At 45.2% G+C, this 25,971-nt stretch overlaps 2 protein-coding genes and 1 non-coding gene across 5 annotated transcripts; 1 reads left to right on the forward strand and 2 right to left on the reverse strand.

The window, feature by feature from the left end:
* Positions 1 to 870: 870 nt before the first annotated feature.
* On the reverse strand, positions 871 to 18,576 carry prpf8 (pre-mRNA processing factor 8). Of its 2 annotated transcripts, none has more exons than XM_041241268.1 (43): positions 18,437 to 18,576; positions 17,281 to 17,389; positions 16,799 to 16,967; positions 16,408 to 16,572; positions 15,990 to 16,208; positions 15,406 to 15,618; positions 15,022 to 15,147; positions 14,811 to 14,916; positions 14,386 to 14,576; positions 14,049 to 14,168; positions 13,739 to 13,928; positions 13,511 to 13,630; positions 13,248 to 13,382; positions 13,015 to 13,144; positions 12,582 to 12,778; positions 12,160 to 12,366; positions 11,742 to 11,905; positions 11,364 to 11,490; positions 11,070 to 11,262; positions 10,718 to 10,905; positions 10,106 to 10,344; positions 9,760 to 9,906; positions 9,444 to 9,654; positions 9,217 to 9,333; positions 8,764 to 9,011; positions 8,480 to 8,659; positions 8,237 to 8,372; positions 7,778 to 7,947; positions 7,083 to 7,212; positions 6,506 to 6,652; positions 6,027 to 6,187; positions 5,661 to 5,852; positions 5,176 to 5,413; positions 4,924 to 5,052; positions 4,689 to 4,802; positions 4,391 to 4,564; positions 4,053 to 4,246; positions 3,596 to 3,835; positions 3,330 to 3,471; positions 3,071 to 3,211; positions 2,572 to 2,711; positions 2,048 to 2,250; positions 871 to 1,579 (listed from the first exon to the last, which is right to left on the reverse strand). In XM_041241268.1, exons 2-43 carry the CDS (start codon positions 17,375 to 17,377, stop codon positions 1,425 to 1,427), a joined length of 7,005 nt encoding a protein of 2,334 aa, XP_041097202.1. In that variant the 5' UTR covers positions 17,378 to 17,389; positions 18,437 to 18,576; the 3' UTR covers positions 871 to 1,424. The 2 variants fall into 2 exon arrangements, with proteins under 2 accessions (XP_041097202.1, XP_041097204.1); XM_041241270.1 differs by having other exon boundaries at positions 18,525 to 18,545.
* Positions 15,713 to 15,841, reverse strand: LOC121308711. Its single transcript, XR_005948546.1, has one exon. It is a non-coding gene; the product is annotated as a small nucleolar RNA SNORA54 (small nucleolar RNA).
* Positions 18,577 to 19,959: 1,383 nt separating the features above from the next.
* On the forward strand, positions 19,960 to 25,948 carry LOC121308598 (calpain-A-like). Of its 2 annotated transcripts, XM_041241067.1 has the most exons (12): positions 19,960 to 21,023; positions 21,391 to 21,519; positions 21,979 to 22,123; positions 22,443 to 22,626; positions 22,968 to 23,148; positions 23,662 to 23,739; positions 23,966 to 24,060; positions 24,210 to 24,287; positions 24,576 to 24,661; positions 24,819 to 24,941; positions 25,041 to 25,162; positions 25,409 to 25,948. In XM_041241067.1, exons 1-12 carry the CDS (start codon positions 20,685 to 20,687, stop codon positions 25,649 to 25,651), a joined length of 1,803 nt encoding a protein of 600 aa, XP_041097001.1. In that variant the 5' UTR covers positions 19,960 to 20,684; the 3' UTR covers positions 25,652 to 25,948. The 2 variants fall into 2 exon arrangements, with proteins under 2 accessions (XP_041097001.1, XP_041097000.1); XM_041241066.1 differs by having other exon boundaries at positions 24,819 to 25,162.
* Positions 25,949 to 25,971: the final 23 nt, after the last annotated feature.

The following is a 25,971-nucleotide window of genomic DNA, read 5'->3' on the forward strand; positions in this document are numbered from 1 at the left end:
GTCAGAGGATAGTGGAGACAATTCCAGACACAAACTGATTCATTCAGGAATGTAGTCGTCAAACCAGACTCTTGAACAGTAGAGATTGTTAATGGAACTGTGTAATTTATTGTTCTAAACCAAGCAAACCCCCTCACTTCTGATCAGCATACACCAGTGCAGTTCATTGCTGGAGTCCCAGATCAGTTACCAGTACAAAACATTGGACTGAAGATAGCAGTTCATTTTGTTTGCGTCATCCCTTTCAATACAGCAAGAACAAGTAGTGTTAGGTGAAGGGCCCATATATGCCCAAGAGTCCAGCTTTCCAAGAACACATTGGCTAGTATTTACAGTCCTGGGGTGATAGAAATAGATACTGCATACCGAACTATAGTTTGAAAACACATTTGTACAATGAAGACAGGAGGGAAACCAAATCTGCAAACGTGTTTCGAAAGCTAGAATTGGGTTTTTAAAATTGAATATTTCTCTTGCCCATATGACTTGGGGCAGTTGTGCCCAAAGCTGGTCTTTCTACTCCTGGTCTTGGTTCCTAACAGGTTCTAAATTGTTTAATTGAAGCAATTAACCCTCCAGCCAGACAGCAAAGCAGTTCTCATTGGCTCTCCAACACTGTGACTGGACACTGGGGCACTAAACTGAAGGCTTCTTGAGCAGGGAGGCACATTGCTTTGAACCAGGCTGTGCTTTTTATATAAACCTCCAAGGATGCGATGGAAAACGGAAACAAGACAAGAATTGGAAACCAGATGGGTAAGAATCACTACATTTAGTAAATTGCTCTCCATTCATATGAAACAGATTGGCCAGCAGCTACAATAGGATTTTCATTTGACATACAGATACCAAAACACACTCAAGCAAGCATACATTTATAAAACTTTGAGACTTTATTTAAACCCATTTCATACAGAGTGCATTCAAACAATATGCAGCTCGGAATACAGACAATTACTTCTGTAAAAATGAAGAAAAAGGAAACAAATAGGCAAAAAAATGTCTCCAGTTAAAGCAAACAATAAAACAGCAAACTGGCATTTTTATTATTTTGATTCTGAAGTGGCCAAGTTTCTAACTTGTGAAAACTAACATCAGAGACTGCTCCTGTTAAAAGAGCATGCAAGAAATCCATTTACAAACACTGAAGCAGAAATAGAGGGCTTACACAAAGTGCTGTCTGGATTGAGGAATGGAGAACTACATTTAGCTTTGCCTTTATACGCTGTCCATCTTTCCAGCATAACGTGAATATACACTACAAAAAAAAACAAAAAAAAGGAACTGTCCCCCCCAATCCCCGTCAAACAGATCCGAAATTCAGAGAGGAGATGGTGGTGCGTAGTCACTGGAACACGTGGGGCTCCGAGGGGATTCCTTGTTGAATATCAACAGTAGCAGGCTTGCCGGCTCCGAGTGTGGCTCTAACCATACATGTCCTCCCGGTCGGCGTTGTAGATCTCCCCCTCCTGCAGCGAGGCGAAGTTCAGGAAGTGCGAGGGCCTGTGCACCTCGTGGTAGAACTCCTTGGGGTTGGACAGCTGCAGATCGTACTTCATGTTGGGATCGTGGCGAACACCTGGGCAGGAAATAAAATTAACACATTAGTTACGCTGTTACCAGGATAGCCAAATTATAATAGGACAGTTGATGCAAGCTTACCAAAAACACATTTCAGTATGAATACAAAATGATAACAGTATGGTTTCCAAGACAGCAAATCTATGTACTGCTAAAATGAAACCATTGTTCTCATTACACACTAGGACACTGTGTACAACTGACTACATAACTTTGAAGCCGTTGTAAATACCAGGAAATAACTTTGCATTTCAAATAAAGATTGTTCCGATAGTGTAACTTAAACTATTCAGATTTGTTTAAAAATAAAACAAAAACAAAGTCTGACAAGTTGCCAGCAAAACACGCCCTGTGATCCCTGGGCTTGCAGTGGAACGTAGGGTCTGTAAAGAAATGCGACGGACAGCGTGGCTTCACGTGCCGTATGCTGGTTTTCAGTGCAATGGAGCGGCACAGCCTGGCTTACCCATGAAGTTGTAGTTCCAGGAGACTTGGCCAGGCACCATGAAGAAGCCAAGGAAGCGATCAGACAGCAGCATCTGCACCCTCTCGTAGTGCGAGGGCAGGTACCCCTTGGGGTTGTTCCCCTTGTCTGTGTTCTGTCTGCCCCACTCGTACCCGCTGGGGGTCAGCTTGTAGGCAGTGAGGGTGCAGGAGCCGGGGGTGAAACTGAAAAAGGAGAGGAGGAAGCACACATTAATACAGAATGAAGGGAGGTGAGTAGGGAGAAGCAATGTATTCACACATTTCATATTACTGTATTTGGCAGAATAATTTTTGTTGCGATGGGGTTCTAGATAGCAGAAAGATACAGGAATTTTCATATAGTTGACTTTAAGCTTCACTCGGTCCTGTGATAATAAAATCACACATGCAAATAGTTTTTACAATGGGATTATACAACCCTTACTAGCCACACTCAGGTGTGCAAAGCCTGTAAAATGCACAGGACTGCATTTCCACAGGCAGACGGACAGTGTGAAGACAGACCTGCAGGTGATGATGATGGTCTTCTCCCCGTCCCAGGCCGGGTTGTCAGCCATGACCTTGGCGTGCGTGGTGACGTCCTGAGGGGACAGCTGGGGAGACTCGTTCGGCTGAGTGTGGATCCAGCCCAGCGGCTCCATTTCCTGAGGAGGGACGGAAAAGGAATACATTTCGATACAAAAACAGGATTCACAGAAGTTAGTTTACCAAACGCGTTCAAATATCACCCACTCACAGTATTGATTTTTATTATTAAATTTCTACCAGTTATTCTATACATGTATTAAAAAGGCACGTTCGGATGCCAGCAAGTCAAACAGCCATGCAATTCCAATTAAAAAAATTTAAAACAGTTGGTGAACAGAATCAATTCAAGATCAACTCCCATGCCTTGGTTTCAACTACTAAGTCACAGCATACCACTGTATCAAAAGGACCACGCTTCCAGCTTAATACAAAGGCTGTGGAAACAGACAGTGGTCCCAGTGAAGCGATACTGTACCTTGAGGTACTCGTGCTGTGGGAGCTGGTTGGGGAGATGCACGGTCTGGTGGGTTCCCCACTGCGGCACCATCACGATGCAGCGAATCTCCTTCACCTGGGGGTTATCTGGGGGGCTGGTGCCGTACAGGTAACCTGCAATCTGGAGGAGACACAGGCAGACAAGTCAGCAAGACTAATACAAAATCGCACACTGTACCTAGAGCTCCATTCGTTCTATATATAAAAAAAAACCCACACAAATCAGATTTAAGACTAACCTGAGCACGAAGGTCCGAGATGCAGATAAACTTCTTCAGCACGTTCTTGGGCAGAATGTAGGTATAGCCCGTCTCCTTGATATCATCCGACGAAACATAAATGTGATTTGTACGCAGGTGCAGATTGGCAGCAGAGATCGCTCTGTGATTTAAAACAACAAAACGAATTTAAAAAGCAAGAAATTTTTTTTTTTTTTTTTTTTTTTTTTTTTTTTTTTTTTTTAATTAAAACCTCTCAAGTTAACAAAAGCAGCCCCTCTGCCTACCGGACTCTCCACTCTGTCTTGGAGGAGAAGGTCTGGGTCTCGTAGTTGCTGGTAGTGGAGGTGATGATCTCGTCTCCGTGCTTGTTGACTGTCCGGGTCTGCGTGGCAGTGAGCTGGGATTGCTCCTTGGTCTGCTTCTCAATCTCAGCGATCTGCTGCCTCTGCTGAGAGGGGGCAGAGATCTCCATCCCCAGGATGATATCCCTGATCTCGGACTGAGTCAGAGACGCAACGTTCACACTGAAAAACACAAAAGCAGAGAAAACAGTCTTTAAAAACAAGCAGGCACGAACACACAGGGTCAACTGGCTTCCGTGCAGGTAAAACAATGTACATTTCACAACTTGTTTAAAAAACTATCCATTTAATTAGTTAAACCTACACTAACTTAAGACCCAAACCTTTCAGCTCTAACCAAAGTCCATGCTGCCTCCCCATTTCTATCTGCGAGACTCACTTGTTCTTCTTGCCGTAATCTGCCAGGATCAGGTCCTTCAGCTGCACCTCCACCTTGATCCACTCCTCATCCGTCAGCGTGGGCCAGATGTGGTGGGGCTCCGTGATGGTGGTCTTGTCCGGCTTCAGGATGACTTTGGCGCGGTCGTTATTCACATGTAGGGCCCTCAGAATCAGGATCAGACGGGAGAAGGCCTAATATAAAATAAATATAAATCTGACTATGTGAACCAAAACCAGAAAAACGTACTGTTCTACAATTATTGCAACAGAGATTTCAAAATGAACTAGGGACCCTGCGCTTGTCAGTGTTGCAGAGACGATGAGTAGGTTCCTTACGGTGTAAGAGGAGATGGTCTTCAGCCAGTCATCGTAGAGGTTGAAAAGCACCATCTGTGGCTCAGTGGCCTTCAGGATTAGATCTCCAAACTTCTCTACCTTCAGACAGGCTTGGAAGGGCAGCTGCAGCTCAGACCCCTTGATCACAATGTTGGGGAAATCCAGCAAGTGGACCTGAAAACAGCAGGACAGGACTAATTAACAAAAACACCACCAAGCCTCAAATTCTTAAATTACAGCAGCTCTGTCTACAAGCATTCCTCGTAAGCGACAGGAAGCGTCAGAGCTGCTTGCTCACCTCCAGGGGATCCAACATGCCCTTTCTGGTGACGATAATCTGCTTGGGCTGCTCCTCCACAGGCAGGGATCGGATCAGGGCAGCTACCTCTTCAGCTGTCTTCCATTTGGCCAGCTGCAGGGAAAGACAGGTGGCAAAGCGATACAAGTCTCTCAGTTAGCGGTTAACTGGTGAGGGAAAGGCGGGTGGCGTTACACAATTACCACATCGAAGCATGAATAAATAAACTCTATACCTGTCCGAGACGTTTCTGTCCTGCCCACACAGAGGTGTGGATAATCTTCAGGAAAAGCTGCCCAGTTCGGGGATTGAAGATGAAAATGGCTCCGTTTATAGGCTTTGTGGTCAAGTTGCCTTCAAAGGTCTGTGTGGTTGGAGGGAATGACAAATGCACATGTTAACTTAGAAAAATGTTTAACAGGCTATGAAACACCACTTACAAAAAGCACACAACAGCAAAAGCATGATGCATTTGTACTGCCTTTACCTTGTGGATGGTTACTCGATACACATTGGTGTCATCCACAAACCAGATAATCTGATTGGAGAAGAGCTCCCCGTAGTTCTGGGAGGACAGATACGGCTCAGTGGGCTCGGAAGAGTAGAGCTGCAGCCCCTTGCGGATTCGCTCCCTCAACACATACAGAGCCGGGTTCGCCTTCATGATCTTAGCCATGGCCTGCTGGATCAGCGGCTTCCCTCCTGGGAACCAGTTACCGTAGCCACTGGGGGGGCGGGGACGACAGACAGCCAGTTTAGGGACAGCAACTTCAACAGATCAGCTAGCTACCATCACCATAGTAAAGCAAAAACAGATTTGAAAGAACTCTTGGAATCAACAGAAAATCATTAGTACAAATATAACAGAATTCTTCTTTCAATAAGCCATTAAAATGTACCAAGATTAAAATCACTGTAAGAGAATTAGGGTAAAGTACAAAAACGCTGCATTCCCTCTACTCTTACACTTACCTGTGCAGGTTGTAAGCCAGGTCGATAGCGATGAGGACTCCGGTTGGGGATGGGTAGATACTCATGTTGTCTGTGGTGTAGTCCAGGAATTTAGCCCTGGCATATCTCTCGATGTCGTGGGAGTCATAGTCTCCCCAACGCAGCTGGATATCAATCCAGTACTTCTGGGTCGTGGTGCTGTCCATCACGTCTCTGTAGGAGAAAGGGAGTTGTAGAAGCATTGCTAAGATCAGATTGTCAAGAGATCAACTTTGGGTACATCGAGAATTAACTGGTTTTCATAACGCAGGTCAAATCTAGTCACGTCTAGAAAAGCACGCCTTGGAAAAGGCCCACCCCCTGCCTCCCAATCTAAACCTTGCTTACTTTGAGTCAGCGAGCAGAGACGGCCGGGAGACGTTCCACTTGTAAGAGGCAAAAAGCAGGATGTCTGCGCAAGAGGAGTTCATTTTGTAGGACTTCCTGGGGTGGATGGTCTCCTTCTGCACAGTCTCAATCTCCAGAGCATCCAACTCCTGATCAAACACCTGCACAGAACACAAACACAGTGCGATTCACATAGGGCACTTACAAGGGAGGATATGGAGAGGGCCATCACATTAAAGCCTTGCCATGGGGCAGCCGTGTACACAGCTACCCGTTATAAAGCCACATTAGCATGGCCACTTTTACAGTAAATTGATGGTTTCCAGAAATCTTGGCTTAGCTCTAGAACAGTCTTGATGCTCTTTCAGGAGGTTTGGAACCAGCAAGTGGGACTGAAGCTTCCCCTTCTCTCTACTTTTTGCCCATATTAATATTACACCATTATTAAATAGCCAGCCCGCCCCCCCGCTTCTCTATACCTGACACAAGTCCATGACGACGCTCTCATGGATCTTCTGCCACAAGTGAGCTCTGAAGATCTGGATGAGGGAGATCTTGAGTGTGGGAATCTTGCCGTGCATGAAGATACCGGTCAGATCCAACTGCACCTGGAAACCTACGTACACCTGAGAAGAGCAAGGGAGTCGGAGTGAGCAGGGTGCGGAGACGAGCATCCCTTAGGACCAACTTAAACCTTTCAAATTGATTCAAGGTACACTGCATTAGCGCCAGGCCTTAGACTGTGCTACCTAGGACACAGCATCATTATATTTTTTAATGCATTTTCAAAACATTAAATAGTTTATACTTGACATTGTCCATGCAGTTGTTTTTATATCTATTAAAACTTAAATAGGATACTTAAGACCAATATGAAAATTCCCACATTGTATTGCATAAGGAGTCATCCCAGATTTCAGGACATCCTTTTAATTTGCCCACAACGTTTTAAAATCTTACAATCATGCACAAAATGTACTTCAGAAGATCTAGGTTTCAAATCTGTCCCCCAATTTGTAGCGCGGGACACCAATTCGAACCCTGCTGGTTACTTACGTTAGCCCTGTTGATGGTGGGTGACCACCAGAGAGTGAACCTTCTGTTAGGAATCTGGTTCAGACCAGACCTCTGAGCGTTGGTCAGTTTCTTCCACTTCATGGATTCCTCAAAACCACTCGCCTTCTCCCTGTGGAAGAAAAAAAAAAAAAACACATCTAGAATAGGAATTTGGGCTGCCTTTAAAAAAGAAGCTGTATGCAGGAGCACTCCATTCTACCGTGCAAAACTGGCCTAGGCTATCAAAAGCACAGCATTGTTCTCCATCATAAATCTAATCTGTTTAAGATTAGGACTAGGAAGCCTCAATACAATAGCTGCAGTGTTGGATTTAAAGGCTTTCAGTTCACATGCAAGGATGGGGTCCAAAAAGGTACTTGCCTAATTAAATCCCCACTAAATATGCTGCATTTCTGACAGCTGTAAAATTGTTTAAAGTGAACCCAGATTGGGGGATGGGAAGAAACGTACATTCTTTTCCAAGCACAAAATTAAGTTTTGTGCTATGTCTTGTCACTGTTTTTTTAGAAAGAGGAACAAAAAAACTGCCTGCTGGTGAAAACATTGTGGTTTCAAACCCTCAAGCAGAGCAGCTGATACTTGACAAACCAGTGGAAAGGGTCACTTCTTGCGTCTCGCAGAAACCTACACTAAAAAAGGAGAAGGAAGCTATTCCAGTCACATGTTCTACGTACCAGAACAGACCCTCCCAGGTGGGGAAGTAGGTTCCCTTGAACAGCGTGTGCTCCAGGATGCCCTCCACCCCTCCCAGTGCTTGGATCATGTCGGTTCGGTAGTTGTTCAAGTTCCACAGCTTGCCGTCGTGACGCTGGTGGGTCCACCAGAACGGATTTTGTTTCAGCACCTGCAAAGAAGATTAACGGGATTTCAGAGACACTTTTGGGTGCCTTTACAATAACCGCAGAGTAATGCATGAGGACAACCTACAGCAGAACTGTGTGTGTAGGTTCCCTCTGTAGGCAGAACTTAGCCAGCTCAGAATGATTCAAACTGAAAATCAGAGGAGAATAGCACTTCTTGCTCAAGCAAAAAAAAACCTCCTCGCTGCACATGAGCATCTATTGGCAATTCAGACTGATTTAATACTGGTTAGCTTAACCCCAGAAAAAGGGCAGCTTGTATTAAATCCTTACCTGGTACTGTTTGAAGTCTGTCCTCACTCGCCACCCCTTGTCATAAGCCAGCGTGTGTCTGTCCTTCTGGAACAGAGTGTTGATTCTGGGGATACCTCTGTCCCAGGAATCTTCCAAGTCTTCCAGAGTTAAACGTCTACAATTTGAATAGTAACACAGGATTACAAAATGATCTATCCGAATTTTGAAGCATGGGCAATTTTGTTAAGATGAGCAATCACTTTAAGTGGAATCCATTCCTACCTGTTCTGCGCAATGGCTTCCTGCCTCTTCAATGCGTATTCTGCCCACACTCTCTGAGAGTCGATGAACTCGCTCTCCCAGGGCTGGATGTATCTGTACAGATTGGGAATCAGCTGGTCCTCCTCGTGGCTCATTCCAGAGCGGAAGTGGGTGATGCCAACATCAGTCTGCTTCGACCACCTGGAGAAGGGAACACACAAGAAAAGTCAGGGATCAAATTAAAAGCTGCAGGCAATGACTCAAGTGGTTTGGCTTTAAAACAGGCACATTAGGGATCCCTTTACCGCAGGTCGGACTGGGGGATGAGGACGTGGCCCATGGACAGCATGCCCAGCCCTCCCAGCTCCTTGGGCGTGTAGAAGACGACCGGAGGGAATCGACTGGGCATCTTGGAGTTGAGTCCGATCTTAATTCGGGTCTGGATCTTATTCTCACATTTGACCAGCAGGTCCAGGAGCTCCTGTGTGTTTACCACGGCCTCTCGGAAATACGTCATGAGACCGATCAGAGCAGTGTTCCACTTGTTCACAATCTGCAGCAATGGGGGGGAAAATAAATAAAAACGGAGTCTTATTTAACAAAGGAATTTAAAAAAAGGGATCACTGCTGGGTAGTTTTGGCCACTGTAAGAACACATCTCTACAGCAAAACTGTATCTCTATTTCATAAAGCGTCTAGATACAATGTTGACAGACCTAGAAATGTAACCTATACCTCTCACCCCCTACCATGCTTACCTTAGTGAAGGTGGTGGATCCAGAAGCCATTAGGATCTGCCTGACCCGGTTGTGGAACCTCTGCATAGATTCATCATCCACTCTCAAGAAACACTGGGCAGTTCGCTCCTTCGTCACCTAACAAGAAAAAAAAAAAAGGAATTTAAGTACAACTTCAAAAAGAAAAAATATATAATTTCAAAGAATTGAATAACCCGTTAATTGCAATGCATCGGATGGCACGTTACCTCATTTTGCAGATTCCAGACCCCATCCTTGTGCGTGAACTCTTCGTAGCTGGTGCGGCACTTGGGCAGGATGCGGCACTCGAACCCGCACATGTTGAAGAGCAGGTTGGGGTTGTCCTTGCTGTACACAGACACAAAACTGTTCTCCCACTGGACCGTGGTCACAGAGCGAGGCAGCCGGTTCTTGATATCCCAGAACACAGCTCGACCCCTAAAACAAAAAACCTAATTTATTCTTTTGGTTGTGTTGCTTAGAAAAGGTCTATTATTCTAAATAGTTTCAAATGGCGTCTTTGAAATTGCTAGGGGCACTCACAGGTTGACATCATGCTTCATGAGCCTCATCCTAGCATCTCTGGGCCAGCACTTCTTGTTGTTGTAACCCACAATGTTCTCGTTGTTGGGGTCAGGGTGCTCAGTCAAGTATCTCTGAATCAGATCTCTTGCCTCATCCGCTGTAAATCTGCAAAACACATTAAAAATCATCAGCCCATCATACAGCCCTTGCTTATTAACTTTCTGATCTTAAATAACAAAATGCTGTATTTCATTTATCCAGAGGAACTTCTGTAAAAAATGGTTTTAGTTTAGAGATAAGGATACCAGAATAAGACACAGGGCTCGTATACTAAAATATTTCTCTGTTGCACCGAAAGGGTTACCTGAAGAAGATATGGATGCGGTCAATGTATCTGCAGTACAGGCGGATAGGGTGGGCTCCCTCAGTGGCAATGTCCTGGAAGCTCAGGAAGTCATTGGGCATCTGTGGAGGGCCCGCCATCTCACTGGCGCGGTGCAACCCCAGCACTAGCAGATCCATCACCAAGCCATAGTACTGAACAATGAAGGAGGCAAACTGCAGCCCTCGAATGATGCCGTACGAGTTTGTGTGGTTCATGTCCTAAAGGATATGCAAAAGGAGCCAGCATTACACTTCAGCCATCAGCAAGGGGCCAATAGGAAATCCATGTTACCTGGCAGAGGAAAAGCACTGAAGGCTCATTAGTGAAGCTACACCTTGGTTGGTCCCCACCACTACCTTCTCATTTTATCTTGGCGAAAGCAGAATCCCATATTAGCATGAAGTAAAGAATAGCTACTTTCATGTAATAAAAATGATTGCATTTATTGCATTTTAAAAAGCCAAAATACCCACAAAGGATAAGACTGAAAAGGAAGACACTGCACAGACGCTCAAAGTAAGGTCGGTCTAACAAAGAAATGCCACGTCTGCTAAGACCCAGCGTCACTCCAGGTCAGACCGGACCGCTCACCTTGTAGTTAATGACCACATTGTTTTTGGCCGTCATGTAATCAGCAATGTTGTGGTCAACAATTAGACGCAGCAGTCTGTTGAGCAGCGTCAGATCAATCTTCTCGTACATCTTCTCATAGCGAGACTCCAACATCACGTTGCACTCCCCCTCCATCGTCTCCCACACATCCTGCAGGTTATTGATGCCTGAAGAAAACAAGTTACAACTTCTTAAATAAACCCGAAAATCACCAGGAAGAACAGTGCAACACCCAGCTATGTGCCCGACAGAACTGAATAGCTAAAAATTCAACCAGCCTTGCATAACAGAAATCCCCACAGCAGATCTATGCTGTATTGGTTTTACTTACCCTGGCACCACTTGTAGACCAGCAGTGGAGGCGGTTCTGTGTCGGCTGGCTTGATCCAAGGCGGAAAGAGTCTGCGTTTGTCAGCTTCATACCACAGGTACTGATCCAGGTAAGCATCGGTGATCTTCTCCAGGGGCTCCACGTCATACACAGGGACCAAGTGACTGTACAGGTCCATGAACTCAATACCAACCTGCATGAGAGGCGGGAGCAATATGACTGCATGCACGAAACAAACTGGAAAATGCTTTACGTCTCACCAGGTATGAGGAACCAGCCGGCGCTGACACCCACCTCTTTGAAGGCTCTCTGCGTGAGGAGGTGACGCTTGATCCTGGATAGCGCCTCGTGGGGGTTGTCGTAAGCCTGCTCGATCAAACCCAGCTCCTCTCTCTGAGACTGGTTCAGCCGAGATTTCACACTGAGGGAGAGAGGAGGCACAGAAAGGGTTAGACTGCAACATAGCACAGCAGTGTAAGAGTATTAAGAAAAGCGCTGGATATTCATGGTAGGAAATCCACATTTAAAAACCTCACTTTACGATCTTCATGTATACTAACTGTAGGTTATGCAACTTTTACAAACTTTAGTAGGACAGGCTGCCCATCTCACTGGTACGAAGCCCTGGAAAGACACAAGCAATCTCAACTCTCTTTAAAACAAACACTTCACCTGTATGCTTCCTTCAGCCTCTCCAGGGCCAGGATGAGCAGCTTGGTGTCATGTTTGTAGGAGAGTGGAGGGAAGGGAATGGGAGAGAACCTCCTGCTCTCCAGCCAGTGCACAGTGGTGGTGTAGATAGCAACAGCCTCCTCTGCTGTAATGTACGGACCATCCTAGGAGAGACAGAGAGATTGGGTCTCACTTGTATTGCTTTGCTACGTGTAACAAGAATAAGAACAACTACTTAAAACAATAATGGAGTTTGCTCAATATCTATTATAGCTAGATGGGAATGCAAAAATCATGCTTCAGATATTGAAGCCTTTGGAGATCAAGAGAAAAACATAATTTGAAGTGAGACGTAGGTCTTCAAAACTAAAATTTCACGCAGTAGCAAATGCATGCAGGCTAGGCTAGTTGCCCTCACCTTCAGGTAGTTGTGTTGCCTCTCCTGTTCAGCCTTCAGGTAGAGTCGAGTCAGGCGGCCCAGGTTCTTCTTACAGACCGTCTTGTCTACAGTGGCGCCGCGACGGATTCGCTCTCTGTTGTAATGGGCAGTGTTGGTCCACCAATCGGCTTTCGCTTTCACGTAGCGGAGGATCATGTTCTCAATAGGGGTGGGCAGCCCAGGAACCTATTTAAAAAAAAAAAAAAAAAAAAAAAAAAAACCACAGGGAAAGAGTTAAAGACGGCAACTGAACTGGGATTGCTATTTGAAAGCAGTTTCACAAAAAGGCTCAGGCTTCATCTGCAACAGGGAATAAACAAAAGCATCCTCAGCTATAGCTAAAGCCCTTGGCTCCGGTTTCATTAACATGCATGTGAAAAGACTAGAACAGGCTGGTTTACCTTCCAGGGAATGTTGGCCTTCCAGCACCTCCAGGACTCGCTGAGGTGCTGCAGGATGGTCCTGGCCTTGTTCTGTTTGATTCCCTCAGGCATCATGTCCAGGATGTCGTGCATGACAGCGGCTCTCAGCTCCAAATCGAAGTGAGACTCCACACGCTGCTTCGTCACAGTCTTCGCCACGCCCTTGGAGTGACGCCCTGGAGAAAACAAAACGAGGCGAGGTTAGCACCCTTTAAAAACGCTTGTACTCTGCTCACATGACTATTTTGGATCCCTCCATTTGCATTTGCAGCTTTTGCACTTTCATGACATAGCAAGGTTTGTCTATTAGCCCAGTGCAACCATGCAAGCACGCTCCAAATAGAACGAGCATGCACTTAAGTGGAAAGTGAAAGCTTCACTGCCATCGGAATAGAAACCAAGTATACTGTACCTTCGAACTGTCTGGCCAGCAGGTTTCCCAGCCACCTCTCCAGCAGAGGAGTGATGCCCCTCATGAAGAACAGCCACACCCTCCACCCTGGGCCCCAGAAACCACAGCCGGGCCCCTTTCCAACTGGACCCTGCAAACAGAAACAGCACGTTTATAATTAAATATCCAGTCCAGCACCCATCTCTGCATATCAAGAGCTCAGTAAAGTGGGGCCCACGTGTGCAATTACTCACGGTGTTAAACCTGTAGTAGATGAGATGCTTCAGGTCCTTGCACATGCGGATCTGCCTCATCAGCTTGTACTTGTATCTGTACATCCCAGTCAGCTGGCCCACATGGGCAAAAATGTACTGAAGGCCATCTGACAGCTTAGAAAAAAAAAAAAAAAAAGAGTATTAATTACATTCTTCTACCATAGAAAGAAATGCAAGTCTGCTGTACATCCCAACATTGCATTTTAAAAAAAAAAAAAAAAAAAAAAAAAGCAGATTCTTACCTGGAAGGCATCAACGTTTCCCAGCCTGTACTGCACGTGGCTGTCTACCACCAGCTTACTGAGACGCAGAACCTCTCTGCACAAATGGAACGCATTTCCGAATCTGGACTTTTTACGTTCCTGAAGAAAAAACATTAGAATTAGCCATTTGACAAAAAAAAAAAAAAAAAAAAAAGATAACAGAAGGTTAAAGCAGACAGTGCATCACAACGTCATGCAGCACCTTACCTTTGTGGTGAGAGTCTTGACAGGTTTGAGGTTGAAGTTGTAGTCCAGGTGAAGGTAGTTGAGGTTCTTTCTGTGGATCAGCAGGTTGAGCATGTTGTAGCCCTGTCGACACACTTGCAGCCCCACCTCCACCCAGTCCAGCTTCGTCGACTGGAAGAACTTGGTCGCTTTGAACGAGCGGAACAAATATCTGCAAAAAGAAAAAAAAAAAAAGAGATAAGAAAACTACTCTGTCTGCACATCTTGTCTGAGCATGCACTTGTTAAATTTTGTTTGGCTAGAACGTTAATCTCATTATAGCATCATTCACCTTTTCTTCTGGGCTTTGGGAGGCCTGTGTTTGAGAGCATTCAACACGTAGTACTTCAGCAGCTTCTGATAGGACACACGCACTTTGACAGGCTGACCTGCAGGGCAATGCTCCCGATACCTGGAGCAAGACAACAAAATACTACTTAAAAAGGGCTGGCCATATTATGTCACATGCGGAAATGGGCTGTGGTGAAGTGCTTAAGGTCACAGCAACATAGTCTACCTTGTAGGTCTAACTCAAACCATTAAGCCTCACTCCACCACTCAACCCAGACCTCCAGTCCAAAATGCCTAAAAAATAAATGAATAAGTTGCAATCCTCTGACGCTCCTCACCAGTTCTTAATGAGCGGGATGTCAATGGCTCTGCGCGTTCTCCCTGATCGCAGGTTAAAGGGACGCGGTGCCCACAGCAGGGCGATGCCATTGGCTGTGTTGTCTGTGTACAGGGGGGTGTCTTTCAAGAACGGCTCCACAAACTCTGGCAGCTCAAACTCCTCATCGTCATCGGGCAGGGGCTCCTGGCTCTGCCATTTCAAATAAATACAAATCAGGGTTATGTTGACAGTAAACTGTACATTACTGTAGAACGAAATGTTTTCAACGTGCAAGACAGACGCAGCACAGTAGATTTAAAGCTAATGTGTATGATAAACCAATATCCACAAAGCCATTCCTAAAAGGGCAGGGGGGTTCAGGATTGGGTGGTGGCCCAAATGCATATACTAGATCAACTTCTGTTTTCAGACACAGTTTCTTACCTTGACCGAGTGTCTGTGAGAGATGGGGTTGATCAGGGGGTCAAAGTAGAAAGCAGGCAAGTCAGGGTCTTCTGTTTTGATGAACACCACATTCGGGGTGTGGTACCTGCAACGATCCAATTCACATTTACACAGCAACCTCACACAGAAGTGAAAGGACACAGTACGCAGATGAAGACGACCAGCGCTTGCATCGGTAACATTTACTCACCAGGTGAGATGGACATGGTGCGGCAGGTTGTTATACAGGTAAGGAAATGCAATCTTGTACTCCGTTCTGATAGGCTGCCTGATAATGATCTTGTTAATGTCATTGAACTCGTTCCAGTCTTCATCCCTGCGAAAAGGTAAAGAAATAGAATATACTCAAAACGCAATTTACAATAGAGTGTTCAAACTACAGGCAGCTACTTCAATCGAATACAATCTAACATGTGTATAAGGCTACGAAATTACCAACACGGACAAAAACTATTCATGTATGCCCTTTTCAAATCTTGGAAGTTACCAAAACAACCCTCTCATCAGCATGGCAACTGGTAAGCTCTCTGTAAACATGATATAAAGTAGATATCACTGCTTTTGGATTACTTACTGCAGGTTAATATCTCTGACCAGCGGCTCAAATTTGGGACCCCCTGGAATGGCCATGTTGAGCGCCTTGGAGGTGAAGAAGGCTTTCAGGTCAAACAGGTAGAAGTAGTTATCGTCCACCAGGTCAGTCAGCAGCTGATTGGCAAGGCGGTACAGCGTGGACATCATTGGCAAAGTAAACTGCCAGCGCCTGTATGTGGACCCGTTCACAAACCTGAGGAGAAAACGCTGAGTTCTTAACTAGATTTCTTTTTTTATTAAATAGTCTGTTCATGCAATTTCTGTTCTAAATAAATAAATTCAAAGACTTGTGTACCAACAACAGAACAGGCTAGCAGCACACTGCCAACAGCCAATCGTTCCAGATGATTTACTGTAGCACTGGAATGGAACCCAACATCAGGAGAGGGGCTGATCCCGGGTTACGAACAGTGCAAGCAACTTAAAATTCTGACTTCCTAGAATCAAACTCTAAAAGCACGATTTCAGCAACGCGCGCAGACTGCAACTTACATCTCAACCGCAGAACCGACTGCAGCGCCACAACAGATACCAACTCTAGCACCTCAGTAGACCGCTACTCACTTGGTGTTGTCCTTGAGGGGCTGGTGGTCGTACAGCCAGTCTGTGACGGGAGCGTCCTCGTCTGGGTCCAGCTCCATCTGGATGGCCTCCAGGGGCTCCACGTCCAGGATGTTGTCAGCGTAGTCCAGTGGCGGCTCCTCGTCATCGAAGGGAGGGAATCGCATCCTCTTGAAGTGGCGCCTGTCTCTCTTCTCACGACGCATCATGATCCACATGGCGCTGTCAGGTCACAGAGAGAGAAAACAGGTCAGGGAACAGAGTCGCGATTCAGGACAGATGCAAGTTAAAAAATTGGTATAGCTTAACCTCTTTCGCAGGGATCTGACTGCACACACAACAGACAGTGTTTACCCCTTAAATATTTCATGTGAACTAACAAATACGAAGGTGGTTTAGCTTGCTTGTGCCCTTTCCTTACCCCCACTGTGCAATGTAGACTGGTTCAATAACCCAGGGAATCTCGTTGACAAAGGAGATGGCCCCGGTGATGTGGTAGAGCACTGGGATGTCTCGGATCTGCTCCCAGGGCATCGGCATGTTCTCCAGCAGTTTCAGCACTGCATGGGGCATGTACTTCAGAGCACTGCAGAGGGAGAGAGAATGAGAGAAAAGCTGGTGTCTATCACGCAACGCTGGACAGATCAGTCAAGTAACCTGCTTGAAGGGCATTTATTTATTTTGTGTACGCGTACTGGAGAACATTTGTAGTCGACGTGTTTTAAGCCTTAAAAAGATGGTTTGTGACGAACAGCGAGCCTGAATGATTGAGATGCAAGTTACGTGACCTTGTTTAAGGCTCCCGCTCTTACCCCAGATAAACTCTCTTGTCGTGACGGAACTTCCTGTTGGTCATGTCCCCGTGGTCACGGATGATCTTCCGGACGTGTTCTGGAGGCATGTCCTCTTTCTGGGCGTCCACAAAACCAAACTTTCTCTTCTCCGCATAGCGCTTTGCCTGCAGCTGCTGCCATTTGCGGGCTGGGGGATGAAATTAAATAAATAAATAAAAACAAAACTACCACAAGATAATATATTAGATATCCAAGAGACACTTAGTTAATGATATGCAGCTTGTCACGAACACTAAAGAATATCAATTTCAATGTAATTTCTTGTCATTTATTTTGCAACATGCAATGTGCATCTCAACTGTACTGTTAAAGCGAACTTGTCAATATCATGCTACTTTTGTTCAGCATCAAGAAATCCTGCTGGAGTGTTTCTCTATAGTTGCAGCCTGTCTCATTTTATATATATGGAGTGGCAAGCCCATGCTATTCTTTGATCTTACCTTTTTCCTGAAGTTTTTCTTCAGACATAAAATCTGGCATCTGGCCTGGCACTGGGATCCCACCAGGCCCACCTCGGTAAGGGAATGCAGCTGCCATGCCGACTTAAATCTACCAGACAAAGAAACACATTTTAATGGATTAACTGCATTATTTATTATTTTAAGACAAGTGCATGTGGAAAAAAAAAAAACTGTAGACAAATAAATGTTACAAACAGAACTGGCGGACACACACAGCAGCTGCCCACAGATTGTTCCAGATGATTTACTGTAGCACTGGAATGGAACCCAACATCAGGAGAGGGGCTGATCCCAGGTTACGAACAGTGCAAGCAACTTAATTCTGACCTCACTTTATGTACTGTAAACTAACCATGCTGATCAATTAAATTCAGCATCTAACAAATGACCTAGTTCTCATGCAGGGAACTGTAATGCCACTATCGCATCGTAGAGCACTTACCAATATTCACAGCACTTATCTGTTGCTCAGTTAGGCTGAGGTGTTGTATGCCAATAGAGGGGTATTTGATAACTTATGATGGCTTTATGAACAGAGATGGTGTGGATTCTAAACCTGGTACAGTATAGTGATCTTTTACCGCGTATATTTAAGGCAAGACGCAACGCGGAGGGGAAAACAAAATATGTAATCGATAGCAGAAACACGTTTCATTTCAAATTTAACTTTGCATGTTGGTTTTAATTTTAGGTTAGCAGCAGCAATCAAAAACACTAACAAAACCGGATGTCGACTAACTGCGGTGCGCAACTGTAGCGTGCGGCGCGGATCAGCTAGGCCTCAAAAGCACCTCAGTTTATCAATAAATGAAAATAACGAAAACCTCGAGCATCCGAAAAAGCACGGTTTATATGCGCATTTTAACTTAATTACAACTTATCAAACACAACTGCAGTAACGGGGCAGTGCGTTATATCTAAACAGACAACATATTTATTTAAAAAAAAAATGCAACAGCAGTCAATTTTATGTCAAATTTGCAAAAACTCGTACACTTGATAATAAACTACTTAAGTCCAGACCTCGCTGCCGCCGACCACATAGGCCAATAATAGACACAGTAAACACACACCGAGAACTGAAGGAGGCGTTTCGGGCTGAATGTGCAAATACATCAACGCCTTCATCACCCACCTCAATTCCACGGCAGCTGGTTTCACTGTAAACGGGTTTGTGTGTTATCCCTTCAGCATTACTTGAAGCATTTATCGCAGATATTCACCCTCGCTGCTGCAAGCTCGCACAATGGCGCACACTGCACGCTGCCCCGACTCGCTCCTTATTCTCCAACCCGGCTTACGTACACTCTCCGGCGCAGGCCGCTTTACTCGACCGGCGTGAAAAGGAACAAAGCAACGCAATCGACGTAAAAGAAAGAGAGGCGGGCTTTTCTCCGGAGAAACACCCGGATGTGCTGTAATAGGGAGTTAGTGCGGGGTGTTATTGACAGGTCAATGAGCCAATCGTTACACCGGTAGAGGCGGGTTGAACTGGAGCTGCGTTAACGTTGTTGTTGTGGGAACCGAAACGCGAGAAGAGAGTGTTGTAAACACCTCAATATTTGCACGGTTTGTGCCTTCAGTGCAACGTTTGCAATGACGTTTTATCAAAACCCATAAACAAGTCTCCTTTTGGTTTTTGTAACACTATCAGTCTCTTGGTCTTTGACAAATAATTCGTGAAAAACTGCTGTGGCTTCTGAGCGCAACCTCCACAAGGGGGTTGGTTAGCAGCATCCTTTAATTTGAGAGCTCTTGTCTTGACTGTAATCAGAGGCTGCTAATGGCGTATTGTTCTTTAAACCACGCTGTATCTCTCCTACACCCGCCTATTTTACTAAACTCTGGGCTTTTACATTCAAAACAAAGACACGTGTCATAAATACTGACTAAAATCTGGTACTGGGAGAAATAATAATAATAATAATAATAACAGCAACAATAATAATGTGAACAGAATGAACATGCAGAGCGCTCGCTGGGCGGCACATTTTGTCAACACATCTTGTGCTCTGTTTTGCAATTTTTTTTTTTTTTTGCAATTTGCTCCAGCTTTTGTAAACAAGCAAGAATATTTTATCTGTCTATCTATCGAATTGTCTTTGTTTTTGTGATTTTTAAGGTGCCTCCTTTACATTTTCGGGTAATAAGTTAATTTAATTGAATTTTATATCCTGCTTTTTATACAGTACACGTAGTAACTTGAATGTGTTTGTGCTATGTACTGTTTTCTTTCTGGTATTGGTTAAAATAAAGTATATATTTTAAAAAGCAAAACAAAAAAAAGTATATATCCTATCTGTCTATCAATCTATCAGTCTATGTATCAAATCTATCAAAATGTCTTGTATAGTGTTTTTTTATTGTTTATTTTTAACTCTTTAGCAGAAAATTTTAAAACGTGAATTTTGTGATTTATTTGTAACACAATGTATTTTTTTATGTAAACTAAATATTTTTTGTAATGAAGGTCTTTTGCAAAATGAAATTAATAATCTATATTATATCTAGTCTATCTGTCTATATCTCTTTTATTTCAGTCGGCTTCATATATTATTTAATACGCTAGCTACACAATATTAATTATATTCTGCGTCACTGATATTGACCAACCTTCAGAGTTCTTGTAAACATAAGGTTCTCATTTCTGCAGAGGCTCAAGTTTCAAACTGTAACCCAAACCCACAGCAGCATGAGATCTGCTGAGATGTCTATGAGGATCCCTGTCTGATGTGGACACAAAGGTCTGTCACTGGCCATTACTTCTGCATGTGTGTGAATGGACCTAAGCAACTGGAGCCTGCACTGGTTAAAATAACAGACATTGCATTTTCTTTGGGGAGCTGGAATCTGTGTTGTAAGCCCAGGCTGGGTTGTACGCTAGATTTCTGAAGGCACTGAGAACGGTCAGCAGGACAGGAGGTGAAAGAAAACTACAGGGATTCCTGGTTTGTATCCTGGTAGAGGGAATACAGGAACGTGACTGGATGGATAGCCCACAGTGTGTAAATGGAAGGCAAGCATGACAGGGATTCCATGCTGGTAAAACAATAGCGCATCGGATTGAATTGAATTGCTATGTGTAATTGTTCATGGGAGTTACATACATCAGCTTGTATTTGTATGCAAAGAAGTGATCGTATTGACTATAGGAACAACGATCTCAATCCAGAAGAGAGTGTCGGCTATATAACACTGTCTATTAAACTGAAAGAGACCAGAGGAGAAGACAGTTACGCTGTGCATGAAGTGGTTCGAATTCTGGAGTCTATTTACATTGAGTGGCGTGTGAAACATCTTGGTGAATAGAAGCTGTTGTCGTTGCAAGTTCAGGCTTTGTCCTGAAGACTAATCCAGGAGGGAACTGGCTTGCTGGTAGTCCAATGGGGAGTAGCTGTTCCTGCAGCCACACAACGGTCACACAGATTCATGTAGTGAAGCCAGAGCCATTTGCACAGCCGTGTCAAGCAGCTGGAGCAGGCTCTTCTAAACAGCCACACGTACCTGTGGAGACTCGCCCAGTCTTTGAGCTTCACAATGAGGCTAATAAGAAGGCCCTGGCGCTGGGGTTAAAGGACAAAACGTGGGACAAAGTCAGAGGAGACATTCAGGCCCTCGTGGACGGCCGGGAGAGAGACAGAGAGCCAGACCTCTACAGCCAATCAGGGGCGAGGAGCGAGGGAATATTTAAGCTGAGCGAAGACAAAGTGGTCAACTCAGCAGTAAGGGGTCAAGGGTTAATGGGGGTGTGGCTGGGTTGGTAGGATAGCTGGCTGAGATTGTCTATTTAGGTATGTAAGGACGTTTGTCGTTTTTGTGAGTCCTGGTTTGCTTGAAAAAACGTCATTATATATATATAATTTACATGTGTTGTTTTATTTATGAACATTGACAAAATCTTCTTTTGTCAATGAGTAAATTGTTTGCTGCTAAATGTGAAGTTTTTCAGACTTTAATTTGCCCTTTAGCATTTGGGGGAAGGCCATTGCTTTAAACCTCCTCAAAGTCCACTTTGTCTGTCCTGTCGTGATTCAAGTGAGTCTCTTACAGTGACGCTTGTCTCTGTTCTGTGTCTCCGCGCTGCTGAAGCGATACCAGGAGGTGCTGTCAGAGCTGCAGCCTGGAGAGCTCTGGAAGGACCCAGACTTCCCCCCTGCCCCAGCATCTCTGACCTATGAAGAGGTTCCACCGCCAGCAATCCAGTGGCTTCGAGCTTCGGTACAGATCACACTGGCTTGACTCCCAGAGGTTTACTGTGTTACACTGAACTGTGACGCAGTGCAGAAGAGCCATCACAGGCACGCTCTGTAAAAGAAGCATGAGTAAAACATGCGAAGAATAGTAAGCAGAGGGCTTAGAGAATCACAGCATGAAGGAGTATGACATTCTCATTCAGCAGGGAGGGGAAGACTATTATTATTTTAGTCTCAAAGCAACAATAGCTTGTCATGGGAAAGATACTATTTCTAATAGTGTAGACACGAGCCTATGACAGGCAACTGTTTTATTTTACAGATTATTATTAAATATGTACAGTGTGCTTAAATAGTAATAAATAAATAAAAAAGTATTTGGTAACATCATTTTGAGTTTTGGCACCAAAAATGTAACTAATCCATAAACTCTCCCTACTAGATTTACACTGCAGGGACCCTAACACCTCCCTCTCTCCTGCAGCAACTGCACCCGGCTGCCTGTTTCATGGAGGACGGGGTCAGTAAGGGTGACATCATCCAGGGGGAGCTGGGGGACTGTTGGTTTTGGGCCTCTGTGGCCACCATCCTTCACTCCAGGAAGCTCATCGAGAAGGTCATACCCCCAGGTGAGGGACTAGAAGAGTAACCTAACTGTTGTCTTTCACCTTCTAGAGGTGCAGGTTTGAATCCTGCTCACAAGCTAATTAAATTGGTTGCCTCAGCTTACTTCCTAGGTATGAATCCACCACAGTTCGAGAGAGCCCCGGGACTGGCAGGGGCTGTCCAGGTCTGGAATCAGAGCTGTTAGGGAAGTTTCCACTGGTTCACAAGCACCAAAATAAATCAAACAAATAAAACGAGTCCTTGTTGGGTTATTTCAGCCACCGTAACAGTGCCCCCTGCAGGCTGTGCTGTGTCGGTGACAGCTGTCCCTCGCTCCTCCAGGTCAGACCATCACGGAACGGAAGATCTACACAGCGCTGTTCCGGTTCCGGTTCTGGCAGTTCGGGAGCTGGGTGGAGGTCCTGGTTGATGACTTCCTCCCGACCCACAATGGCAGGCTGATTTACGCCCGCTCGGCCGCTGGGAACGAGTTCTGGCCTTCCCTGCTGGAGAAAGCCTTCGCCAAGTAAGTGGTGCACAGATTTAATCAGGCCTTTCCAGCACACACAATTATTGCAGACACTTTTAAAGTCGTACCCCAAGTAATAGGGACAATAGGGAAGTTCAGGAAAGTATTCTATAAAATAAGGCCAGAACGTTCCTCAAATGAGATAAAAGGCTTATGTTGGCTGGTCAGAAGTCTTAGTGGTATGATAAAATGAAAACACGGTATTGGTTGGTTTCACAGCCTCTGATTAGCCCTTTCGTACTCAAGCTGAGTACCTAACCTAACACTGAGCAGTCCACGATCAGTGCAAATCGGAGCCTGTGAAACTAGCCGTAAAGCTCTGGTGCTGTGCTCCCCAGGCTGCATGGCTCATACCGGGCAATTGAGGGCGGCTGGACGCTGGACGCGCTCACTGACCTGACCGGAGGGGTGGGGGAGATGTACCGCATCAGGGATTTCACCGGCCACCTAGAACAGCTCTACAGCCACCTGGCCACAGCATCCAGGAAGAAAGCCTTCATCGCCTGTGGGACCAGCCGGGTAAACCCCAGTCAAGAACGCCCTGCCTTTACATGCTAACAGACCCGTCACTGGCTGCTACTTCTGTGTGCGGTTTCATAGTCACCTATTCAAACAGAATTGAATCCTGTCTTATTTAATGTTCCAGTTGCATAGCAGTTGCACCCATTCCAGGTTTTACTACGAGCTTGATTAGCCCCAGTGTACAGGTAACAGGTTCAGGTGTGTCTTCTTAAACCAGGAAATGGAAATTTGAAAATAAATAAATAAATAAATAATGCATCCATAACTACAGACACTTATTAAAAGACTCTGGGGTGAAACTCAATTAGGCAAAAGTTACAGCCATGGCTTAAGCGGTGAACACCAGGGCTCAGCCCAACCAAGAATCCAACAAATGCTGAGAGAGGTGTGCAGCCTGATACTGCCTCTCCAGATGTGTTCAGCCTGTGTCCGAAATGCTCAGTCGGTCCAGTCCACACTGCAGCTAGAGCAGTCTCCTGAGCGGCACCACTTGTTTCACTTGTTTTCCAGCGGACAGAGTCTGAGCAGAGCGGGAGAGAAGACGGCCTGGTTGCAGGACATGCCTATAGCATCACAGCGGTGAAGAAGGTGAGGACTGGACAGGAAGCTCATGTCACTGTACTGCATCAGACAGTCACTGAGCTTGGCTTCATCTCTTATTGATTAGGTAGACTGCTACAATGTTGGGGTTCCATCTTTTTATCAGGATTCACTGTTAGACATGTCAGGTTCTCATGACCGTCTGTTTCTTGTGTGTTGTTTTGATTACTTTGAGCAGTGATGGCACTAAGCAGATTGTGTTCTGTTTCATCAGCTGACCACTCCGAGGGGGAGGGTGCCCCTGGTCCGAATTCTGAACCCCTGGGGCTGTGGACAGAGCATGGAGTGGACAGGGGACTGGAGCGATGAGTAAAGCATGCACGCACGCACACACACATATGCACACACCCTCCACACACACACACACACGCACACAAGCGCACACACACACACACATTTAATAATGCAGTGATACTTAATCATAATCGGGATTATAACACTTCTACCCTCTCTGTCAGCTCACCGCTGTGGGATGAGATCCCGTTGTGGACCAGGGAGTCTTTTGGGTTCACCAAAAAAGAAGATGGTGAATTCTGGTAAAGTTTTATACAGTACATAAGAAATGTTCTTTTTTTTTTTCTTTTGTTAAACATTATCTGTTGAATAGCCCTGTTTTTTTTTTTAATGAAAGAATACAATTGGCGATTTTGCCTTGCAAAGAAAAAAAGAATTTCTCTTGAAGTAAATAGCGCAATTTTAATATTCAGCCACTAGGTGGGTACCATGCTTCAAGTACTGTGTGCATCTCATTAGAACCGCATTGAGTTGCAGCATAAAAATAATCCTAATTCTTCTGGGTTTTTTGGGGGGTTTTTTTTTCAAAGGATGAAGTTTGATGATTTCTGCGAGAGATTTGCCAATGTCACTGTGCTCACCCTTGGACCAGATTTTTACTGTGATGGCAGCACAGGTACCCCCCCCCCCCCCCCCTTTTTTTATCTGATAGCATTTCCTGAACAGTATATATTGCTAGGGTTACTATATGACTCATATGCACTTGCACCCCAATGCAAAGAGTTGAGCAGCTTTTTATTGGATCCTCAGTCGACAAATCTTGTCCCTGACAGATGCAGGTAGCCTCCTGGAGGTGAAAGGTCAGTGGGTGTCAGGGGTCAATGCAGGGGGCTGCCGGAACAACCTGCTGATGTACCCTAGCAACCCGCAGCACCCAATCACAATCCGAGAGACGAGTGAGCAAGCCTTCCTGTCTGTGGCGTGCAATCTTAAAATACAGTGCAAGGGGTCGAGGGCGGGGTCCCCTCACTGTGTGGCTCTGCTGCTTGTTGCAGGAGGTCAGGAGGCTGCTGAAGACGAGGGGTGCTCCGTCATGGTCTGCCTCCTCCAGAAATTCATCAGGGGGAAAAGGAGACCGGAGCCAGGAATGAACCCCATCGGAATTCAGGTTTACAAGGTGGGCTTCCCCCTGACAATCACCTTTTAAATGGGCCGCAGCGACAGCAATCACAGTGCAATCCGCTCAGCTGAATCAACCGGTTTTAACGCAAAATCTCACATACAGTGTGAGCATTGTGAAGAGGATCCGGTAGTTTCTTAAGGATTGTACCGTATGCTGCCCCCGGGGCGCAAAATGATGAAACTGTTCTAAAAGGGAATCGCTCAGATATTTTTGTAATTTTGTTTTTGTTTTTTTGGGCAGAGCGGTGACCCCAAGACCCCCCTCACCGCTGAGCTACTGGTTCGACAGAGGGAGGTGTCTGACTCGGGTCCCTACGTGGCACAGCGGAGTGTTAATCTACGCTGCCAGCTGTCCGCAGGAAGCTACACCATCATCCCCAGCACCTTCAACCCGGGAACCCCTGGAGATTACATGCTGCGCATATTCTCAGGGTCTCCTGTGCAGCTGCACCAGGGACACCACCTCTCTGCCTGTCCGCTGTGAGCAGGCATCAGAGGGGGCTAGTGAGGGATCAAAGGAAAACAAAAAAATCAAACAGTTGCTCGTTGGTTTAATTAAACATTGTATGTCAAGAAAGAGGAATATGGCTTGCACGTATTATCAGTAGAACAAAAAACCATTTGTACAAAATACAATAAAAAATATCTGTCCTTTTTGAAGTACAGTTGAAGAGTTGTCTTACTACAAGTGCTGACTTAGACAAATAAAACGTGTATAAAAATCCGGAGAGGTCAGTTATAAAGATCCACCTGAGCAATTCGGAGAACTGGCATTGTCCTTGCTTGTCAAAATACAATCAATAA

The sequence above is a fragment of the Polyodon spathula genome, unplaced genomic scaffold (genome assembly GCF_017654505.1).
Source record: "Polyodon spathula isolate WHYD16114869_AA unplaced genomic scaffold, ASM1765450v1 scaffolds_764, whole genome shotgun sequence".
NCBI classification, from domain to species: Eukaryota; Metazoa; Chordata; class Actinopteri; order Acipenseriformes; family Polyodontidae; genus Polyodon; species Polyodon spathula.

Coding starts and splice junctions, on each gene's coding strand:
- prpf8 (XM_041241268.1), bottom strand. CDS start 17,377: ATGGCAGCTGCATTCCCTTACCGAGGTGGGCCTGGTGGGATCCCAGTG. Junction 13,383..13,510: donor GAAACGTTGATGCCTTCCAG/GTAAGAATCTGC, acceptor TTTTTTTCTAAG/CTGTCAGATGGCCTTCAGTA. Junction 7,213..7,777: donor ACCTGGGAGGGTCTGTTCTG/GTACGTAGAACA, acceptor TTTCTTCCACAG/GGAGAAGGCGAGTGGTTTTG.
- LOC121308598 (XM_041241066.1), top strand. CDS start 20,685: ATGGGGAGTAGCTGTTCCTGCAGCCACACAACGGTCACACAGATTCAT. Junction 24,061..24,209: donor ACAGGGGACTGGAGCGATGA/GTAAAGCATGCA, acceptor CCTCTCTGTCAG/CTCACCGCTGTGGGATGAGA. Junction 24,662..24,818: donor TTACTGTGATGGCAGCACAG/GTACCCCCCCCC, acceptor TGTCCCTGACAG/ATGCAGGTAGCCTCCTGGAG.